Source organism: Panthera tigris, chromosome A2, assembly GCF_018350195.1.
Source record: "Panthera tigris isolate Pti1 chromosome A2, P.tigris_Pti1_mat1.1, whole genome shotgun sequence".
NCBI classification, from domain to species: domain Eukaryota; kingdom Metazoa; phylum Chordata; class Mammalia; order Carnivora; family Felidae; genus Panthera; species Panthera tigris.
Window position 1 is genome coordinate 40,350,200 of NC_056661.1, and position 23,193 is coordinate 40,373,392.

The 23,193-nt window shown below is 45.0% G+C and overlaps 1 protein-coding gene across 2 annotated transcripts in view; it reads right to left on the reverse strand.

The window, feature by feature from the left end:
- Positions 1–23,193, reverse strand: part of PDZRN3 (PDZ domain containing ring finger 3) — a 239,912-nt gene that overhangs the window by 18,371 nt on the left and 198,348 nt on the right. For both annotated transcript variants that reach the window (XM_007076640.3, XM_015535063.2), the window contains one exon: positions 2,660–2,907. In XM_007076640.3, coding sequence (XP_007076702.3) covers positions 2,660–2,907 — 248 coding nt within the window. The remainder of the gene's footprint in view (positions 1–2,659; positions 2,908–23,193) is intronic.

The following is a 23,193-nucleotide window of genomic DNA, read 5'->3' on the forward strand; positions in this document are numbered from 1 at the left end:
TACTGTCAGCACAGAGCCCAGTGCAGGGCCTGAACTCACCAACTGTGAGATCATGACCTGAGCCAAAACCAGGAGTCGGACACTTAACCGACTGAGCCACCCAGGCACTCCAAGAGGACTCATTTCTAACTCGAGGTTGGAGACATACTCCTATTTCCTGCTTATTGCTTCACCGATGGATTTTATCTTTGGGGAGAAAAAGGCTGGGCTTCAGGCTACATTCAAAGACATGTGTTGGCCTCTGAGTCAGGTCCAAAGGGACTGTGACAAAAAGTGCTATGCTGTCATCTAGGACAGTGTTTTCACAACTTTTGTCATTGTTCCCCAACAAGGAATACATTTGGCATGAAAACCTTGTATGCACATACAGGTATATAATGAGCATACATACATGCACACATAAAATACATGAGTGATAAGCACACATGCATAGGCAGCCACTGCTCAGAGAACAGAAGCTTGAGTCTCTCTCTAGGACAACAGATGTGAAACACTATTTACAGAAACACTATACTATTTACACTATTTACAGAACCCACCAGCTCTCTGGAAATAACATTAACCGAACGTCTAGAAGCAAAGGCAGTGGGAATGATAAGAGGCTCGGCCGGCAACTCTGAAAGGTGCCAGATGTGGGCGGCAAGTTTCAGCCTGATTGTTGACTGTGGGCTCAAACCTTCTTGTTCTCAAAGGTCAGCACAGCAATCGATGGGCTCTGGTCTTCCCTCCCACGCACTTACTTTTGAAAAAACAGACCAGACATGAATGGTCATTCCAACGAGGGCTGGCTTTCAGTTTTCTGGACCTATCAGGGCCTATCAGGTAAACATACTGCCAGCACTTAAGGGGCTTTTAGTACTGAGGATGCTGTTGGAAGGCCTGGGCTTTCAAGCATCAAGTTAACACTCCCCTTTCAATCCCGATGCGTACTCTTGCTCTCCTCTGACCTTGCAGCCAGAACCTGGTCTGACCTCTGCACTCTACTGACATTTCTCAAGTTTCCCCTTGGGGGTAAGTCATGTCATGTTAACTAGACTTAAGAGGAAATTAAAGGTCTGGTTTCTAAAAGGCCCATCACTGTGACAGTTCACCATCTGAGAGTCAGGACTTGCCATAAAGGCCTCATCAATACTGGGAGGCAGTTTTGGTCTATAAAGTCAAATAACTGGCATGAATGATGGTACTCAGTGAATCAGGCAATTCTTTCACAGGACCAACTGGGACGCAACCGAGCAGCGGTGACTAAGAGCTGGGAGTTGAGGTGATGCGGGACCTGCCTTTCAATCCGGCTGCCTACATAAGCTGAGGAGAACGGGTGAGCATGTGAGTTCCCCACTACATGGGAGGGGCACTCGTGAGGCATAAATGAGCTAACAGTTCTTTGCATACTACCATGCGCCCTGAGCATGGATGTGATCGGTGGCCCCTCCTTTCCCCTTACACACTGTCCACTGCAGCGGAGATGACTTTGTCGGGCCTGGGCAATCGACCCTGGGTTCCTATAACGGCTAACGGATAGCACCACGGGATGAAAGGCAAGCCTCTGTCTGGCACCTGACAGAACCACAGGGAACGTGTGCTCACTCCTGCTTCTGAGTTACTAGCAGAAACCCAATAGGTATCACTCAGAAGTTTGCCACAGAAGAGGAAAAAACGCCCTTTAAAATAAAGCACAAGTCAATGATCTGAACAAGGAGCAAGACAGGAAGAGCCGGGAGTGACTCTCACATCACCTAGAGAGGCTGAGGTGGGGAAGTGGACACATTGCCCTCAAATATGCAAAATCACAAGGGAAAAGCTACGTTAAACGGGCCGTCTTCTCAGCCAGTGGTCTGTCTTAAAAAATGTCTTGCTCTTCATTTTCTTCCCCTAAATATTTAATCTGTCACTGAATTAATGATGATTGCTGCTGCCACTTATTAGGGAGAAATTCCCACACATTATTTCCTTTAATCCAACACTGTACTCTAAATGCTATTACTATTTTTCCTCTATTAACACGGGGATAAAGTAAATTACTCCAGCTGCCCAGCTAGGGATGAGTCTGAGCATCGGGCTTGTCTGACTGAAGGCTCTGAGCTCCTCTGTATCTCTGGCAGGAAGGAAGGTAAGAGGAGAGTCATGTGGAGGGTGATTAATGTGGGGTGTTGGACCGCAGCTGTTACTTAATCGGTAAATTCGGTACTTATATGAGGCACGTGTGGGCTTATTAACACAGATCCAGGTTTGAAACGAGACCCAAGAAAGCAGAACGCACAACCTTCAGGGCTCTCTTTACGCTCCCAACGTACTTTGTTGTCTATTTAAAAGAATCATCAGCATTCCCTCTAGTTTTAACGCCAAATCTTCACATTGCCATTTGTGGTGATTACATTTTATTCTGAAATAACTTTGACGACATTTGTAAGTCATTTTGTTTTGGGAATATAATTTGAGTAACTCTGCTCCAGGGTTATAATAAAGTAATTAATATGTCGGTGCGGTTTTGAGCAGGATTCAATTGACTGCCTCTATAAACGATAAAGTTAAGCATGGGCAACGTGGAGGAAAATTGTAAGAGACATCAGTTTTTTTTCACCACATGGAAGGGAAGAAACCAGCTTCACTGGGCTACTTTACCACACTTAACACGTTAGCGTTGTATGGTCACGTGACTTACTCCTCTGGCAGGAGATAGGGATCCAACACAGGTGGGGTGGGAGAGGACATCTTCGTGAGAGCCATGATGTGCTCGAAGGTGATGTCGGTCTGGGTTCCTGTGTCCACCAGCTGTGACTCGGATGGAGGCGTGAACATTTTGGTCCGTGGGGTTCTCCTCAACACCTGTACCACAATGGGCTCTTTGGCCGTCTTGAAAGCTTCCACAGCCTGGTCATGAGTTGCTCTGGATAAGTCTTTGCCGTTGACCTGTGGAAAAATATTTAGGGTGAGAGAGGCTTATAGTCAAGCAGAAGCAGGGAAGATTGTTCTCCTGGGTGAACGCATAAAAATAACAACTTGAGGGTGTCCGACAATTGCAGTTCTCTCTGGTTTAGGTTTCCTAAGGAATGCCTAGTGGGATGGGAATGAGTTTGAAAGACTCCAGATCTGGTATTAAATAATAAATCTCACAGTGGGGAAGTCTTGGCTTCCTACTGGGATGTCTTTAACACAGGTTCATCACCTGCTAATCTTGCCTGTGAGAGAAAAGAGCAGCCTCAGGGCTCCGAGCCTTTATCAGGCAATAATAGCTAACTGGAAATTAATTACATTGTTATGTTTTAATGGGGTGTATTATGTCAGGTGACATTAGCTTTCCTTTTATGGGAGTGATAGGAAGTTTTCTTTTTAAATGCTTTGCTTTTTTTTTTTCCTTTCAAAAAAAGTCAATTAGAAATACTCAGGAAATGATAATCCAGGCCGTAGGTGGATATGGCCGCTATCAAGGAAGTACACAAATGGCTGGCATTCTGGCTGACGTTCGGGAAACGACAGCTAGTGTGACTGCGGTCCTGTTTCTCCCTGTGTACGGCCTTTGCTGCAGCCGCATCCCCAGTGCCTGTGTTTACTGAGTGTCTACCGTCTACGGCATGACTTCCATGAAGCCACCGCTCAACCCTTCTCTCAACATAGCCTGGGAAGTTGGCAGAGCAAAAATCACGTCCATCTCCCTCCTCCGACAGCCTCGAATAAACCACAAGAGATCACCTATGTAGTGGTGGGTCGCAACTCTGTACCACTGGAAAGAATCCTGGAGGCAGCATCCGATAAAAACTCAGTCAACACGGCTATCTTTAGCACGGCTTGCGCAAGAGGAAACAGAAGCCAGAACCTTATTTCTAGAAATGAAGCCATTCCCAGCAACCTGTTAGCCCAACTATTTAACTGACCCCACGTTCCAACAGTCTGATAATGTCAAGTGGCAGCACTGCATGCGAGTTATCAGGCTCCGGCGTATTTCAATATTTTTCCCCAAGCGGTTGGTTTGCTTTTTTAAAGTCAGATATAAGATGACTGTATAGGAACCAAATTCTGCAGCATATACCTCTGCAAACGTTCCTCAGCTTCTCACATCTCTGGAGAACACTGACAAGTTCATGTCACTTAACACAGGAAGTCCTGAATTTAAACCTCTTAGATTAATATTCCATTTTTTCAATAGGCATGTTTGTAGTATTTCTTTATAAATGTCAAAATGAACCCTGAGCCTTTTCTTGTCTGACATACACATCCTCCCCTTAGCGCCCGCCCCCCCATTATCTTGTACTTCAAAGCACACTGACAGTTAGGGTCCCTCCTCTGAGGCAGAGGGCACTTTGGTTTCTTTGTCCGAGCAGAATACGAGTATTGATTACGCAGCCATTTTTCTATTTTTGCTAAGCCCCTTCACTCGGGCCCTACAGGGACAAGAACTCTCAGGACCGAGTGTCTTGTAAACAACTGCTGGGTTAAAGAATAGATGTCGGACTCTTTCCTTGTAATGAAGCCCAAGTGCATTGTGCCAGTGGAGATTATTAATGATCTGGATTCAATCTACTTAAGTAATTTGCTTACATCACAAGGGAGTCACGGAACAAGAACCCTGGGCTACACAATGGTTCAAATGCACCCTTCGCCGAAGCACCATTTGCTCTCAATCAAGAGCCCTGCTTCCTCGACCCGCGAGGATGGGCAACACCGGGGTTTAACACCCCAACTGTCTTCACCCCTCCTCCCTTAAGAAGGGGGTAAAAGAACACAAAGGAATTCTTTCCAGCTTTCCAAACAGCTGACCGTCTTGACCCCCTCCTTGCTCAGAGCCCAGCGTGCTGAAGGCTTGGGCTGGGAAGGAAGGGGGTGGGGGGTGGTTCAACAGCAAGGTGGAGATCTGTGAACTTCATGCTGTGGCAGAAACTCTGAGCCGTAGTTTCCACTAGTGCCTGACACCAAGAGTCAAGTAAAACAGGAATTTACAGTGTGATAGTCAATTTGTACCCAGGTTAAATTAACGCCAGAGGCACCACGGGCAGGAGATGTAGGTGTGGCCCAGGCCAGCTAGCCATGCTCGTCCTCTGCCCTCAGTAGTCAGTCTAAGGCTGGCTTGTACCACATGTAGTTTTTACCCCCAATGAACTCAAACGTGAAGACTTTTGAATGGGTCTCGCAAGATATATCCAATCTATGCTTTCTCTATTGACACGTAAATACCAGGCCTTTTGCCGAAAGGGAATGAACAAGAGATTTTCTTCCAGGAGTCTTTTAGTTGTGTCTGAAAAAGAATCCATCCTAGGAGTCTACTTTTTTTTTTTTTAAGTTTTATTTATTTTGAGAGAGAGAGAGTGCAAGCAGGGGAGGGGCTGAAAAAGAGGGAGAATCTCAAGCAGGCTCTGCACTATCAGTGCAGACAGAGTCCATGTAAGGTTCGACCTCATGAAACTTCGAGATCATGACCTGAGCTTAAACCAAGAGTCAAACGCTTAACTGACTGAGCCACTCAGGTGCCCTTAGGAGTCTGGTTTTTAAATATACAATTAGGTCTTGCAAATACAACAGCAGACGATGTCAGCTACCTGGTCAACTAGCATCCCTCCTTGACCCATGTACTTCCTCTCTGCTGAGAGAGATCAGATTTTGTTTCCTTTCCACCAGATCAGAGAGCTTTCCCTCCTGGGGAGACTGAGGTGTGGGTCTGATTGACTTGGACCCATTGTGATCGTCTTGTTCCTTCAGTGATGGATTTAAGCACGGGCAGGCAACATACTTCTTCTGACTAGTAGGATAAGACTGGGAATCTTTTGAGGTTTTGTTTGTTCTTAAAATAGGACACGAAGTAGGAATGGCCCTTTTCTGCCTCTGGGCAGGTCATCTGCATGTGTTGCTTAAACTCAGGGGAGTATGTTGGGATCATGTTAAGAGCCAGTCTCTGAGGCCAGATTAACAACATACTGAGGGAATCAGAGCAGAAAAATGGGAGAACTGGGGTCTCTGATGATATCACTGAGCAAATGAACTAACCAAGCTTAGAACCTCTTACCCCGAAATTTCTTATCATATTCAATACCACATTCCTTATCATTTAGACTACTTTAACCATTTTAACTTAAATCTTCACTGCTTGCAGCCCAGAACATCCCAGTAGGTGTAAATATCACACAAATGTATTGTAAAATTAGGCAGGAATGTATTCTGATGTGTTCCTAGACACATCCTTCTATCTGTATAAAAGAATTTGTGAAAATGCTTTTCTGATTGGGAGTGGATCTTAATCAGCTCATTTTTATAGAAAAGTGATGGCAAATATTAGATTTTATACATCAGTGCTACAAGACTGAGCAGATGTTTAAATGGTACCTACAAAAAGAAACACTAAGGACCCATGTGAATTAGTCTAAGCTAAGAGGATTCTCGGGGGCAGACAGCTGCCTTGCGTCTCCATGCACACAGTTACAAAAAGCAGGAAGGCTTTTCCAACCCCTTCCCGCCTCTGACATTGTTAAAAGGCGCTGGTCCGACAACATCCATAACATCTCTACAGCCTAGGTTGAAGGAAAGCAATGGCAAAGCCAAAGGGGGAGGCCTGGAATGTTGGGGTGACTGTGAAGTGACGTTCCGTCCCCCTCCGGGACGTCAGTTCCACATATGGCTGAGCTCCAAAGAGAGGCCTTTCTGGCACCTGTGCCCACCAGAACAGTTTCAGGAGCCCAGTGCCATGTGTGTATGCTAATCAAAGGCAGTTCCATTAAAGCCTGTGCACCATCTAAATGAGCTCCTCCTTCCTTAGGTTACAGCTCAGGGATGGAGTGCACAGGGTCTGTGACTATGAGACCCCACAGGGGTGGGGTCCTGATTGTGGGCTTTGGACAACTTGACTATTCTGAGTCTCAGTTACCTCATCTGCAAAATAAATGTAATTATAGTATTGTGCCTCTTAGGGTTATTATAAAGTTTAGTGAGATAATGTACTTGTAGTGCCTCACATGCAAATAATAGGAAATTTACTAAGATACTAGTACTAATGGGGATCCTATACCAGAATAGTCACATTTTCCCCAAGAGAAAATCATCTATAAATCAAAGCAGCAAAATGCAGCTTAATTAGGTAGTCTTAAGAGACATTTGTGTACTGAAAGGCTCCCTACCTATCTCCTGTTCCCAGACTACCAACATATACATTAATATTTTCAAGTCCTCGAGTTTGGATTCTCCCATGGGGGTGGGGGGGGGGGAGGGGTCAGGGGTGCAAGAGATAAATTTTAAAGACTTGACCCCTGCCACACAAGCTTCTTGACAGGGTATTTTAGGGATCATTACATTCTCTTAAAGGACGATGAGACAAGGCAGGAGTGTACTATCCTAGACGATCCATTTTTGCAGCCAAATTTGTTTTGAATTACCTTGTGCATATAACACTTATTACACTGTCATCTTGGAATCACATCACTGAGAGCCTTAGCGAGGGGATAACTCCGGTACACTGTCAACCATCCGAGAATGACAGCCTTTATTCTCAGGATTAGCATTACATCTACATTACACAGAACGGCTATGATGATGGCTGCAATTACAGATGGAATGCTCATCCGGTGACGTTTGGCCCGGTCAAATTAAATATCATTAACTCGCCCAATTGAGCAGATTGCTTTTAAAACAGTTTATGCAGCTCTAAAACCAAGTAAATGGAATGTTTTGGAACCAGAAATGCTGATTGCAAACTTTATCTTTATTATAAATTAAAGGCTTAAGTTATTCACCTAAGGCTCTGGCTGGCCCCTTGGGACTTAGGTGCAATTATGGTGAGAATCCAATCAGTCTGTCTCAAGGCAGACATCATTGCCACAAATATGACATGACACTAAGGAACCTTCAAGAGGTCCGTTAGTGTAAGGTCTCCTGAGACAAGACAATTATTTCGAGGGCGTGGAATGATTCGTGGTTCCGATTAGGCCTGGGTAACAAGCCTGCAGCTCTTTGTATGAGGCACTCGTGACGGTCTTCTCCAAGGTCCTGAGAACTAACACAAAGCTGAGAGGCGTTTCCATCTGGGGGTAGATTTCACGGACAACCCATCTGTCCATCTTCCGGTCATTCAGTTCCTGAGAAAACATGTGCTGAGGTTATCCAGTGAGAGTCGTTCCTCTCTTGGAAGACATCAGGATGCCACTTGGGAAAATTTCTGGTGCAGAAATGAGGCTAGGGCATGTGCGAGCCACTCAAGAAATGGTCAGAAGGAATGTTGTTGTGGGCAGCATTTGCCCTAAGACATTTCGTGAGGGATCTGATTTGCTGAGGTGGCCAGAATGTTCCCACAGACTACACATCCTGGAACACAAATTGAGCCCATAACCCAGCGGGGGGCGGGGACCTGGGTCATCACTGTCTGCCTAGGAATGCCATTGGTGAAGGTCACGTCATACATCTGTAGTATCGCCTTTCAAAACAGGAGCCTGGAAAGCTTGCACAGTGCTGTAGAACTTAACTGTGAGCAGTTCGGGATACGTGCATATGTAATACTGGGAAAAGATATACCACAAGGTCTCTAAATTAGAAAATAAGTATCTATTTATGGGAAGACATTTGGTTTCTGAGGATCAACATACTGCAATCACCTCTATTTCTACTGCATGTGCAAACGACCCCCAACCCCAATATAAAGTGCTAACGCAATTTTGAATCCAGCCTCCTATCAATTACGCCCCTGGCTAAAACACAACTTTCATAGGGTTCATTTAATTAAATACAGGGGCAGTGATTTCATTCTGTAAAATATCACACCTGTGTTGTCAAACTAATTAAAACTTAGGTTCCAATGGAAGTAGCAGACAATAATAAACTACATACCAACAAGTAAAAGGTTTCAAGCCCTGATTTGGGCTGAAAAAAATGGTTCTTCATTTGGAAAACTCCTTGTTCTGTCTTAATTTATTTCAAATGTATAGTCTGCTCTGGGGCTTGACATAGCGAAAGCCAACTTATCTAAAATGTAGGTGTTATGTCTGTTAAGAAGAAACAGGAATCAGGGGCACCTGGGTGGCTCAGTCAGTTAAGCATCACACCGGCTCAGGTCATGATCTCGCAGTTCATGGGTTCGAGCCCCACATAGGGCTCAGAGCCTGGAGCCTGCTTAAGATTCTGTGTCTCCCTCTCTCTCTGCCCCTACCCTGCTCATGCTCAGTCTCTCTCTCTCAAAAATAAATAAATGTTAAACAATTTTTTAAAAAAGGAAAGGGAGTCTTAATGAACAAACAGTGTTGGCAGTAACGTGTTTCTGTGGAAAACCCTCACTTTACTATGTGATGTCTATGTGTAAATAGACAACACTTGCATAGATTTCAGTTTCTTTGATGTAAAAACTTAAGGCATGCCTGCTTGGGTGGCTCAGTCCATTAGGCATCCAACTCTTGGTTTTGGCTCAGGTCATGATCTCACGGTTCGTGGGATTGAGCCCCGTGTCGGGCCCTGTGCCGACAGCACGGAGCCTGCCTGGGATCCTCTCTCTCTCCTGTCTCTCTGCCCTTCCCCTACTTTCTCTCCCAAGGTAAATAAACATTTTTTAAAACCCTTAAATCTCTAGTATGATACCTACCACGGACCACACTAGAGTTTGTCCATGTTAACTTCTAAATGTATCCTGATGCTGGTTCCTTGGGCTTGCTCCCTCTCCAAGGGGAAGATCACCTGCCTTACTGCAACTGTGTGCTGTGCACACCTGAATTTATAGTTGAGGTAACTGTCCTGTGAGAGGGGCCTTCCTGATGTCTGACTTAAGTATCTCAGATTTTAAAATCCTGTACTTGTTTTCTTAAAGAGAGAGTATTCCTGGCTGCCAGCCTCTAAATAATAAAATGGGTAACATGTCTTCAAGAAAGCGAGGCTAAAAATCATCTGTGTACTTAGTTTTTTGTAAAGTTAGTCCCAAAATACTGTAAAATGCTTTCTTCTCAGGTAAAAATCTACCTTAATATTTCATCTCCTTTACGAAGAAGCCGTGATGGCATCACCCCAAAGTCCCATTGTGATGACCTCCAAATGTCCACTAAACTACAACATATTTAAATTACTCTACATCTTAAGATAAACATGCACATTTCAAAAAAAATATTTTTGAGAAAGAGAGAGAGAGAGAGGGAGGGGCAGCTGGAGAGGGGGACAGAGGATCCAAAGTGGGCTCCCTATGCTGTCAGCAGAGAGCCCAATGTGGGGCTCGAACTTACGAATGAACCACGAGGTTATGACCTGAGCTGCAGTTGGATGCTCAACTGAGCCACCCAGGTGCCCCAAACATGCACATTTTTAAAAAAAATCATCTTAAAGGTGATAATTTAAAAATGCAACTCAACATAGGAAAGCCCAGTGTCGTGTTCTTGGAAACAAGGTGTTCCTATAGCTAAGTCTCCCCTACTTTCTATGATTCATAAGTTCTTTGGAACAAGTCTTCTCCAGTTGTATCCTTAATGCCTTTGCAGCAGGGATTGGTTTCAAGTTTAAATTCAGTTAAAAATGGTTGATCACATTCCACGGTCTGTCACTGTTCACTCCTGGCAGACATTCTTCCAAATGCCTCCAACCACCCTCGCCCTTCTCTTATTCTTCATACTCATCTGGAAAAGCCTTGACCAATTCTTAAGATCCAACCACCCGCCCAGTGTCCATTTGTACACGAGTGTATTGATGCTGGAGAATATTCACACAAGGAGAGGTCACTGAGTAGAATTCACAGCATTTTCCTTGATGTATAATCACATAGTTATTTTTCTATTGACTGCCTGCATTTTCTCACCAGGTCTTAAAGTCCATGAGGGCCTGAACCGTGTCTTTTGTTCCCCATAGCACACAGAGACCTGCTGGAATGCAGAAGGCTTGCCAACAAGTCACCTGAGTGACCTATTCATTCGTTTGCAGACACAGTCCCCTCACTGTGCACATCTGCTGGCGTGGTCCTTTCGTGGTCCTTTCTACCCTTACACAAAAATATATTTTCTGCTCTATGATCTTATATGCTTAGCTAAGTTGAACACAAATCTGATGGAGTCTACTTTAGAAGTTCCAAGTTTCGAATGAGAATAAAACATGTGTTTTATATATTTTTACATACATGCATATTTAGTGAGAAGCATTTTCAAAGTGAAATAATATAGCGTGCCATCCTCAATAGGATCCACATGCTATCAAGGAAAGTATCCTCTGCTTCGTGGACGGTGTGAACCATGAGGCCCAGAAAGGTTATGGAATGTCTGCGAAAGAGCACGGCAGCTCTACCCAAGCTTTCCTGTCCTCCGTGGGTTCTGTACTGCATGAGGTGAGGCAGGGCCACTTCAAGTGAAAACGCAAAACCTCCCATTATAGGGGAAGGAGAAGACAAAGGCCAACGTTACAGACCTTATAGAAAAATCACAAAATGCAAAATGGTTTCTTTTCCTTGACCATTCTCTTCTCTCTCTCTCCTTCTCCCCTCCCCATCCCCCTGCCCTCTTCCCCCACACCCTCCTCCAGGATCACTGCTTCTGGTTGGGCAGACTGAGCTGTGCTCCAGGTGCCCAGACAAGGAGGTGAGTAGGGTGGGTGGGCTCAGAAGAAAGGGAGCCCTTTTCTACCCGCCCCTGCCAAAGGAAGGGCTGGCAGGGGTCCCCCTGCTGGCTGCCACGAGGTCCGAAAGCCTGTACAGTGGAAGCATGTGAACACTTGGCCTCTGGGCACCTGCATTTTTGCCCTGGACACACAGAGGGCTCTGTCGGGGGGCTCAGCTCCCTTATCCCTAGGCCAAAAGGTGTCCTTCCCGAGTACTACCCTGTTGCCGAGTCTGGGAGAGGAGGCATTATCTCCCTGCGCTCCACTGCTCACCTGGGTATCTAATGAGGGGCCATAATGGCCACAGCGAAATGCAGGAGTTTCGGACACTTCCGTCATCATCAAGGCAACAGGGGCACAGAGCTCCCTCTGTGCCAGACGCTATTCTAAGCACTGTGCATGCATTTACCCAGGTGATCTTCACGTGGGGGAGATCATGTAACATTATCTGCATTTTACAGATGACATGGAAAGGCCGGAGAGCATCTGTGTAGCTGCAGACCTCTGGTTCAAGATGCCAGTGCCTTCTACCTCGCACTGGGAGAGGCACACTTAGTTCAGAGGTAGCCAAGCTTTATACATGTCAATTTTATTTAAAAAAATTTTTTTTAACGTTTATTTTTGAGAGAGACAGAGCATGAACGGGGGGGGGGAGGGGGGGGACAGAGAGAGAGGGAGACACAGAATCGGAAGCAGGCTCCAGGCTCTGAGCCATCAGCCCAGAGCCGGACGTGGGGCTCGAACTTACAACCTTGAGATCGTGACCTGAGCCGAAGTTGGACGATTAACCAACTGAGCCACCCAGGCACCCCTCTACATGTCAATTTTATTGCACGCAATGATCCATATTAGCATTATCTCCTACCATAAAAGCAATACAGCCGCCAATCAAAGGGGAAAGGTGTGGTTACATTTTTGCAAGCATCGCACCCAAGGCCTTATGAAAACCATTTTATTATGTCATTTCCATCTCCCTGGTGTGAACTTCATATTGGTCTCATAAATATCTCTTATAAACTTAAATTTGTTAGCTGTTTTCCTCAAAGACTAGGGGAGTGTTTAAGATAAAATTCCACCCTCAAGCCTCTAATCATAAAGAAAAGGACATATAGGAAGACTCTGGCAAACAACTGCTGTCATGCAGAAATTAAAAGAATATTAAGACAAGTGTTTAATGATGTTTTATGTGACCATGGTCATTTAAGTTTCAAATAGGATCATAATGGAGATTGCATGAAGCTGTGCAAGATAAGGAAGGGGTTAGTGTCACATGTATTAAGACTCTTCGGCTCTGGGGGGTGACAGCCTCAGTTTATTTTATTTTATTTTATTTTATTTTAATTTTTTTTTAACGTTTATTTATTTTTGAGACAGAGAGAGACAGAGCATGAACAGAGGAGGAGCAGAGAGAGAGGGAGACACAGAATCTGAAACAGGCTCCAGGCTCTGAGCAGTCAGCACAGAGCCCGACGAGGGGCTTGAACTCACAGACCGTGAGATCATGACCTGAGCCGAAGTCGGACGCTTAACCAACCAAGCCACCCAGGCGCCCCAGACTGCCTCAGTTTAAATACAGGCTGATCACTTTTGTGTTAAGTCATCTTGAGCAATTAACCTCCGGGTGACTCAGCATTCTTATCTGTAAAATGGGTCAACAGACGGACCTAACTCACTGGGTTGTTGTTAGAATTCATGAGGCCATACATAGAAAGTAGTTAGGGTTTGCGCCCCGGGAGAGTGAGTGCTCAATAAATGTTAGCTGTCTGTTATCCTCATTCATTTCAAGAATTATTGGGGAACCCACTATGTGCCAGGCACTGATCAAGTGGTAACCAAAGCTCGGTGACACCGGGTGAAGAGTGAACACTGTCTGGGCTCTGGGGTGAGACACAAAGGGGTCTGAATCTCTGCTCTGCCATTTACCAGATGGGATGCCAGGAGGACTACCCTACCTCTGTGCGCCTCAGTGTCCTCCACTGAGAATTTAGGTCATTCCAGCACTTCCTTCCTAGGGTTTCTGTAATCACTGAACGGTGTCAAAGGCCCTGGGGCAGGGCTGAATGTCACCATTGTCACCACCCTGCAAACCTGGACAAGTTACCAGAGTTCTCCCTGTACCTCATCTGAAAATGGAGCTGTCAAGATTCAGTGTAAAGGGTCTGGCTCAAAATCAGCACTCTCACAGGAGACACCAGCCCTCGTGTGGTTTCTAGACATTCCGGCTGACAAATCTCGGTAAAACCTGACTGCAAATACATTGTGTGAGGACATCAATAAAAAAGATTTTGTGTTGCACTCATGTCTATGGGAAAGAAGCCTTTCTCGATCCCAGCATCCGCCTCAAGGATATAGTATTCTGGAGTACTTGTACTGGATGTTGGCTTTGTGCCAGGAATTGTGCTAAATGCTGTAGACACATGATCCTATCCCCTCTTCCCAATAAGAAGGTCATGGGTGAGGTCAGCGGCATTCTCTGTTTTTATAGATGAGAAAATCAAAGCCCAAGGAGCTAAAAGCAGCATCCTAAGACTTGTGTGAGTCCTAAGCAGTAGAGATGGGATTTGAATCACGTCTGCCCAAGTTCAAGCATAGGTTCTAACCCTCTAACCCCTGACCTGCACAGCTGGAGCACTGTGACCTGACCTCGGCCCAAAGCAAAGGTAAGATTAGGTGTACACAAGATGGGAGGGTAGAGTGAAGAAGAGCCTTCGTCACAAAAGGGGCAGGTGAGGCACCGACAGGAAATGCAAGGCTCTGATGAGAAGCAGGAAATTCGTGGCTTAAGAAAGACATCCATGGTTGACAGCTTGGTGGGAACGGGTGAGCCGGGCCAGGCTGAACCAAGGTGACTACGTCCATGGACCTATCCCAGAAACTCCCCTTGGTAATGGTCCATGTTTAACGAGCAGAATGAGAAAACACTGGTTTTGGACCTTCACTCACCCACCCCTTCCTACTAAACTGTGAAAAGCTAAAGGCACAGGAACCTCTGGTCTCAATTCTCTTCTTACAAAGTTGTCCCTCAAATTTTAGCCTCTTGTTTCTACCAACTTCCTGAGGCATTCTGTGGAGCTCTCACGATGGGCCACGATTTAAAATAGTCCAACTAGGAGGAGAGTAATGTTAGTCTTATGTTAAAACAGGAAACTCTTCAGCGGGAAGAAAACCAGCTCCATGAGACATTTCGAAGTCCTTGAATCTTATAGGAGCCACAGGCCAAGATATCAAATTTTAAAAGAAGCTTTTTGACCTCAATGATCTGTTTTATTTACTCCTCTTGACAAGATTATGATATTTCCTCTTTTTCAACAACACCAATGTCAGGTAACAAACCAATGGATGCCAGGAGAAATGAGAACTAATGATGATACACTTTAAATACAATTTCCTGACTCTTGTGGATTTGTGTCTTATATTTTTAGTGGAACTTCAACAGTGGTTTGAAATCTTTTTTGTTTGTTTTCTATATTTTTTAAATATTTTATTTATTTATTTTAGAGAGACTTGAATATAGACTCCCTGTAATGTTCTGGATCCTTAATCACAGTTCCTTCTTGGGGTCCCTCACACGTGCGCGGTGAGGGCACCATGTCACCACCTGCTGGTTCCTGTCCAACGGAAGCTACTATATTGTTAGGAGCCTCTGCGTCAGAGAATCCGACATGTCCATTCTTTTGCTAGAAAACCATAATAAGGTTGGATTATAGGAAGAAGAATGGTTTATGCTTCCAACTGGTTAAAAAAGCCACTTAAGGGGCGCCTGGGTGGCGCAGTCGGTTAAGCGTCCGACTTCAGCCAGGTCACGATCTCGTGGTCCGTGAGTTCGAGCCCCGCGTCAGGCTCTGGGCTGATGGCTCGGAGCCTGGAGCCTGTTTCCGATTCTGTGTCTCCCTCTCTCTCTGCCCCTCCCCCGTTCATGCTCTGTCTCTCTCTGTCCCAAAAATAAATAAAAAAACGTTGAAAAAAAAAAATTAAAAAAAAAAAAAAGCCACTTAATCTCGTGTTTCAACACCTCTCTCTACACAATGGGACACATAGTCCCTAGCCTCAACAGGGGAAGCCCCATGCATTTGCTCCTAAAATACTTTGTTCTTTGCACAAGCTTTCCCACATGATTGGTGTTTTAGAACTGTATTTTTTTTAAAAAAGCACATCATCTCTAATTATACAATTCCTACATTTTTAGTTTTAATCTTTACTGGACATCAACAGTTCCAAGTGGTATTATGATGGGTAATTTTCAGCATTTTTATTATGAAAAATTTTCCTGATCATCTTTTCTCTCTTAATTATCCCCATGAGGCAAATTGTAGAATAAAGTCTGCAGTTAGCAGGATGGCCTTTGCTACTCCAGCGTCCTCAGGGTCAGGGGGATGTGCTCCATATTTTATTCTCCTAGCTTTTGGCAATGGACTCATTTTGGAGAGGGATGATGGTACGTGTGTGTATTGTCCTAAACTGTGACAATATTCTCTGTTTTTAATTGCGAATTATTGCTCTATGTGTTGAGAAAATTTAGGTTAGAGGAGAAAAATATGTGTCTCTTTCCTGCTGGTTTGAGATATACTTCTAAATTTGAATAAAATTTCTAGAAGACAAAACACTTGATCCTACCCACTCACACTTCATCTGTACTATGTCTAAGAATATTGCATTTAAGAGTACTTAACATGCAGCGAAGAATCCAGATAGATCTTCAGTGAATTGCCAAGAGATTCATGGTTTGCAGATACTCCCCTTGCAACGAGAGACAACTTTCTATCAATAGACTATATAAATTCTCTTTACGTTGTCTCCACTGAAGTACAGAGTTACCTAGTGATCACTGTGAGAAATTAATGCAGAATTCTGGAAATATTAGCTTTGAAAGAAGAGCCAATGAAAGTCAGCAGGAATGATGGACTCTGGAGGCATGGAAGAAACAGAAATTGGTAAGATTTAGAGCCTTTATGAATCAAAAATAAACTTAAGGTGGTAGTTCTTTCTCAAAGATTTATAAGTGTGATTTATAAATGGCACCAAAAGAATAATGATGACATCGTGGGATATTTATCGCCTCTAAAATAGGGAATAAAATGACTCTCCCTCTCAACTTCACAGGTACCGAGGGCTTTAAAATATGACCACATTATAATAATTGATCTTCGCTTTTTTGGTGATTAAATTCTGGGGAATAAGAATGGCAGAGTAATTACAAGTTTAAGCTGCACAGAACTCCAGCATAGAGAAGGCCCATGATAATAAGTTTTTGGATCTTAACAGAGATAAAAAATAAAATGAAAGATGTGTGTGAAAAGGATGAACATTACAGCCCTTCTAGATTCAATTCCACAATCTCCTGCTCCAGCAACTCTGCCCCATTGTGGGAGCATCAGGTATGTCCCCAAGGATAAGGATACTCAACTGTTACAACCTCTTGACTTCATTTTCTTGCTCTCAGTTTTGGTTACCCAGAAGCATCACATCAGCGTGGCAGGTCCTTCAGACAACCCCCTCTCGGGTCCAGCAGGGGATACAGAGGAGACGGACTCCTTGCCTGTGGCCACCTAGAGAGACTTTGTTTAGGTGACAAAATAACCCGGAGTCTATTCCAGTGAACCCAGCCATGGACGACTCCAAGGAGAGGCTGGCCAAAGCACAATTGTGAATTCTCTCCTCTGCTGTCAGACTGTTAGTGACCTTTAATGAAGAAGCTAACCGGGTTGCTTTTGTGAGAGCAAAGAGGATAAAACTCTTTGCAGGGCACAGGAATTAGCGTGCGGACTCCCGTCCCTGCGACAGACAAGAACCTGCAGCATTTTCTAAGATGATTTATTAGACCTGGGCAACATTTGCTAGAAACCTACCAAGAGCAAATCGTCTGGGAAGGAATTAATGATCCAAACACAACACTTGATAATGCAATTAGAATATGAGGAAATGCAGGGGTTTTCCAGAGAGAGAGAGAGAGAGAGAGAGAGAAGTAGGGAGGGAGGGGGACACAGGGAAAGATGGAGGGAGGGGGAACAGAGAGATAGAGGGAGAGAAACAGAAGTATGTGTACATGATTTTGGTTATGTCAAACCTAAAGCCAGAAAAAGGGTCTAACGAATTTCTAAAAGAGTAAAGTTGTCAGAGGGGAGGAGAGGACTGGGGTGAGATTTCTAGTTCTGGTGTTTGCATAGAGTTTAGCAAGTGTGCCCAGCTGAGTGGAAATGCACTTGCAGCTATGTTTCAGCAAAACGGGGTGTGGGACTGACAAAAAGAAATCAGATGGCTGGCAGCCAAAATATGGATCCCCATCATGGAATGGCAGAGCCCAGCTCTGGGAACAGTGTTTGTCTTTAGCTCCTGTAGGCAACAGTAAAGATGTCTCCCCCGCCTGCTGCTTGTGTTTGGGTCAGGGATTCTTTTCCTTTAAACCTTTACTTAGTTGACTTAGAAACCAAGAGTCTGAAGCTCTGGAAGCTTCTCTCTGACCTCATTTCATCTTGCCTCATGGATGAGCTCACTGAAAAATGTGTTTTCCAGGGGTAACATCCCCCGTGTGTATCTAGAGGAAATGTCTGGCAGTGTATATACACTTGTTCTAACTGCTATCCTACGATGTGCACACACTCTCCCTCTGGGTTGTGTTACTAGGTTCCTTTTATTTTTATGAACGTAGGACTCTATACATTTTAAAAAATGTGTTGTTGAACACTATGTTCCCTTACCCCCTCCATTGGCTTTTTTAGTCTGGAGAGGATATGGTTAACATTTTTAATGCCTCTCCAGAGCATTTCTTTATTTAAATCTTCGGTGTAGTCATGCTACACAGCCCCTTCATACTCTTCACGTATTCTCCTCTGCTTTAGCTCGGCAAGTAGAAGTCAAGCTTGGGATGGCACCCTGGCAGCCAAGCCCTCTTGGGATACGAGAGAACACAGGGCACGTATGCACAGGAGAGTATTGGGTCATGAAATACTTTTCCTTCAATCCAGGACTCCTTTGGCCCTGCAGCCTCCACCCGGCCGATGCTGACGGCTTCCGTTCAGACGGTCAGGAAGCCCACCCTGGCCACCGTGACTGAATCCTACACCCCACACGGGGGGCCCTCCTGCCCGGCACCGGCCACCCGCAGAGCTGGGTACCGATGCATTTTCATCTCCCTCCACCTCCGGGTGCTAAGATCATGACTTTGTAAGCCTTGCGGCCCCTGCATCCTCACCAGTGGCCCCTCCTATGGGGCACACACTACAGGTGTTCAATAAATACCATGTTGGACAAGTGACACAATCTGAGCACTTCCTCCAAACACGCTGTGCGTCTCTACCTTTGTGTGTTATGTTTGGGAAGCCTTGGCCTTTCGTACTTCTTTTGAAAGCCTCTTTTCCTGTTTCCCCTTTAAGAGAAATGACGTGGCAACGGTGGGGGCCGATAATGTCCACACAAGTTGTCCTTGCCGCAGCCGCTGCCATCACTTTACCTGTCTGTCCCCCTAGAGACCTTTTACCCCTAAAGATGACTCTTTTAGCCCAACTGTGGAGGCGTGGCTGCTCCTCCTCTGGAAATGCTGGCTTCCTCCCTTGGTCCCCAGAGCCTTGACTAGCTTGTTTGACAATATGTAATAGGTGACACCATGCCATACAGACGCCAGGCCATGAGTGCTGGGAGCACAGGGCTGGTTTCAGTCTTTCCCTCAGCATGTGGGCCAGAGAACAAAGCAGGCCCTCAATAAATGCTGGCCTCGGGGCACCTGGGTGGCTCAGTCGGTTAAGCGTCCAACTTCGGCTCAGGTCACGATCTTGTGGTGAGTTCGAGCCCTGTGTCGGGCTCTGTGCTGACTGCTTAGAGCGTGGAGCCTGCTTCAGATTCTGTGTCTGCCTCTCTCTCTCTGCCCTTCACCCACTTGCACTCTGTCTCTGTCTCTCTCTCAAAAATAAACATTAAAAAAATTTTTTTTAAATAAATGCTGGCCTTACAACAACTACAGGGTGACTCTCTACTGGGATAACTTGCAAATGAATTCCTCTCCTGCCTTAACAAGGTGCTAAGATGAACCTCCCTTGAATGAGGCATCACAGGATGCATCACGTAACCCCAACAGCTCTGGAACTGCCTCCCTTTCAACAAAGGAGGAAACTGAACACAGTTTCTTGGTCCAGACTTTTGACGATGCTTCTGCTACAGATCTGTATTCCCCAGATTACCTTACACTGTCATTATACGCTCATTAGTAGAAGATTTACTTTCTGACCTCCAGCCATCCCAGAATGTAAACCCCCGAGGAGAGGGACTGTGCTTCTGACCACACTGCCAGACATTCAGTGCAATGCCAGGGACGCTGTTCAGATGGTGTGCTTGAGTCACACAGTCCTGTGTTCGGATCCCCGTTCTGCCCCTTAGCAGCCGTGCGATCCCAGGCCCGTGAATGAGCTTCTCTAACCCTCAGTTGCCTCGTCTATAAGATGGACATAACAACAGTATCTGCACTTTAAGGGGCTGTGTTGGAATCACACGGGATTCCACATATAACAGCTGTACATAAACCACGTGCATGGCAAATGACACCCCCCCCGTTATTTATCATTGCTACTGGCATGAAACTCCGAATCAGTGGAACGTATTCGTCTTGGGCCTTCGCTGTCAATTCAAGGACAAAGAATACAATGCTGGAATTGTTTCCTCCTTTCTCTGGACAGTTCTTAACTGTGTCCAGATGTGGAGTAGAGTTGGTTCTGAAACTTGACGACCCCTTGAGAACAAGATGTTCTGACTCTTCAAAGTGACTTCTCCCTGATGTTTTCCCCCACCCCCCCTCCCCCGTCCCCGTCACCATACGGGGCACAGGCACCTGCTCTCAGGTTCTACTCCTTGGAGGAACCCGGACAGAACCCTCATTGTGGGGGGCAGAGATGAGACAGACAGGCCAGCAAACTTGAACTTTCATTCCTGGACAGTTTCCAGCTACCTAGGTTTGTACTACAAACTTGAGGCTTAGAGAGTTGCTAGCGAGAGAAGAGAAAAGGGGCCCAGGGAAAGAGAGGCACCTTTGGTCGGGGAATCCTAACACCTGCCAACACAGTGATACACGCAAGTGAGGGCAACAGAGGGCAGCTGGTACCTAACATGCCAAGTGGTTGCAATACAAGTCATTCGTGCCAGGCGTTTTATAGCTCGATAAAAAGGAACAGAATCCTGGATGCAAAATACCGCTGCGATTCTGGGGGGAAATACCCACTGCTTTTCATCTCCTGATGCCAAGTGAAATACCGGTAGGAAGGATACTAATTTCTCTCTAGGTTTTCCAGACTCCCTAAACAGTAAACAGCTGCTTGGTAATGGAAAATCGGTTCATATTCTTTAGAGTTTTCTTTTATTAAAATGCATGTCACTTCTAACGTTACGTGCCACACCGCTGACACTTTTAGGCAGAGGAGGGGATTCATTAATTGCCACGTATGGCGAAACAGGAATGTGCTTGGGCCGCGGTACACTGTTTAACACACTGGGAGGAAACCGTTATTTTCCCACATGGCTCACAAATTAACTCTGTTTTCATTGGTTCAATGCTGTGAATCGTGTCTGCCTGCGTTATCTGGTTTATGCATTGTTTGTTCACAAAAAAGACAAAAATTTTCCTTCAGATTTCTTTATATAGAAACACACAAACATGTCAACCCCTAAGAGATGTGTTTGTAAAGACACAAGTTCTAAGTGTAGTCTCACAGATGTCTTCTGTTACAACAAATGGTGTCGTTTCAGAGAATTCGTTTGCAGATGAAGAATGCTTTATGTTAAGGAAAAAAGTAACCAGCATTTTAATACTTTTTAAAGATCTTTACAGACAGCTAACTCCTTCCTCCCCATTATTACTGCGTCTGGTTTACTTTTCTTCAGAGTTTAGAGGGGGGAGGGAAGCTTTTTAACATTTATTTTTTATTTTATTATTATTTTTTAAAAGCAGGCTGTATGCCCAGTGCAGAGCCCAACACGAGGCTTGAACTCACAACCTTGAGATCGAGACCTGAACTGAAATCAAGAGTCGGGTGTTTAACCGACTGAGCCACCCAGGTGACCCTGGAGGCTTTTTATAATCTATGATATTTCTGGGTGAATATCCTGAGTCTGGGTGGCTCAGTTAAAGGTCCAACTCTTGACTTCAGCTCAGGCCATGATCTCACAGTTTGTGGGTTCGAGCCCCACATCAGGCTCTGTGCTCACAACAGAGCCTGCTTGGGATTCATTCTCTCTCTCTCTCTCTCTGCCCATTCTCTGCTTGTGCTCTCTCTCTCTTTCTCTCTCTCACAAAATAAATAAACTTAAAAAAATAATCTATGATATTTCTTCTTGGGGCTGTTCTTCATATTTTATTCAGTACTGAAGACATTAAAAGTTTTGTTAAGATACACGTAAATATAAAGAATGCTATGCTGACTACTTGTGAGCCCATCCCCCAATTCGGGAGAAGAGCCTACCAAGTCGTCACTTTGACAAGCTGCAAATCGCACGTCCGTGGGTGGCCAGAGTGCCAAGAGCTCAAGAAGGTGGCACTAGAGAGAGACCTGCCCTCCCAGGGGACCAGAGTTACCGCAAAACTATAGCACAATAAAACAGACACTCTTAGTGCAAGGTTGGTGCAGGGAGACTCTCAGATGGCCAGAACAAAAAGGCCAGAAATAGCCCCAAACTTGACACAGGGAAAAGGGCAGTGCCCTTCGATGGAGAAGAGATGGGCTGTTCTCCAAGTGGTGCCGGGGGATCCATACTAAAAAAGTGAGGTCGACTCCAGCCTTACACCTTTCTGTGAAAAGCAACATTTATATATAGCTTTTGGAAGAAAATATAGGAGAGTAGCTTTATGGCTTTCACCATAGAAAATGTATTTCCTAACACAGACTAAAAGCACAGACCATAAGAAAAGACTGATATATTTGACTATGTTGAATTAAGGGATTTGGTTCAACTGGAATACATCATAAAGAGAGGGCAAAGACAAGCCACAAACTGGGAGAAAAGGCCTCCAACTCCTATCTCATAAAGGACCAGTATCCAGACTATGCTTTTAAAAATCCTATGAATCAAAGGAAAAAGATGAAAAATCCAAGAGAGAACTGGGGCAGACACTTGAACAGGCACCGCACACACACCAACGGAAGCACAATATGGCCAATATACACGTCAAAAATAGAATACTCTATTTCATTAATAATCAAGAATAAACCAGATTTAAACCAAAGTGAGATACCTCTTTATATTCACGGCAATGGAAAAATTAAGAAGTCAGGCAACACCAGGTAGGGATGTAGATCAAGAACCTGTCCACTATGATGTTGAAAGACTGTCTGGCATTAATAAAACCAAAGAGATATACACCCTAAATGCCTGCCTGCCTTCACTCTCCCCCTCCCTCCTGTCTTTTCATCCCCTCCTCAGTCTGTCCATCCATTCACCCATCCATTCATCCATACATAATTACATACCTCTCACAGCAGTGGTTCCCAAAGGGTGCTCTCCAGATCAGCAGTATCTAAACTGGAGGTGGGGCACAGGACTCTGTGCTTTTACCAAGGCCTCCGGGTGATGCTGATGCCATGTTCAAGCTTGAGAACCAGTGCCCTAAAGGAACTTTTGTACCTTGAAATTGGTGTAAGAATGCAAGTTACAAGTGAAGAGTCCCCTCCTCTACCCCACTCCCTTTTTCTATCA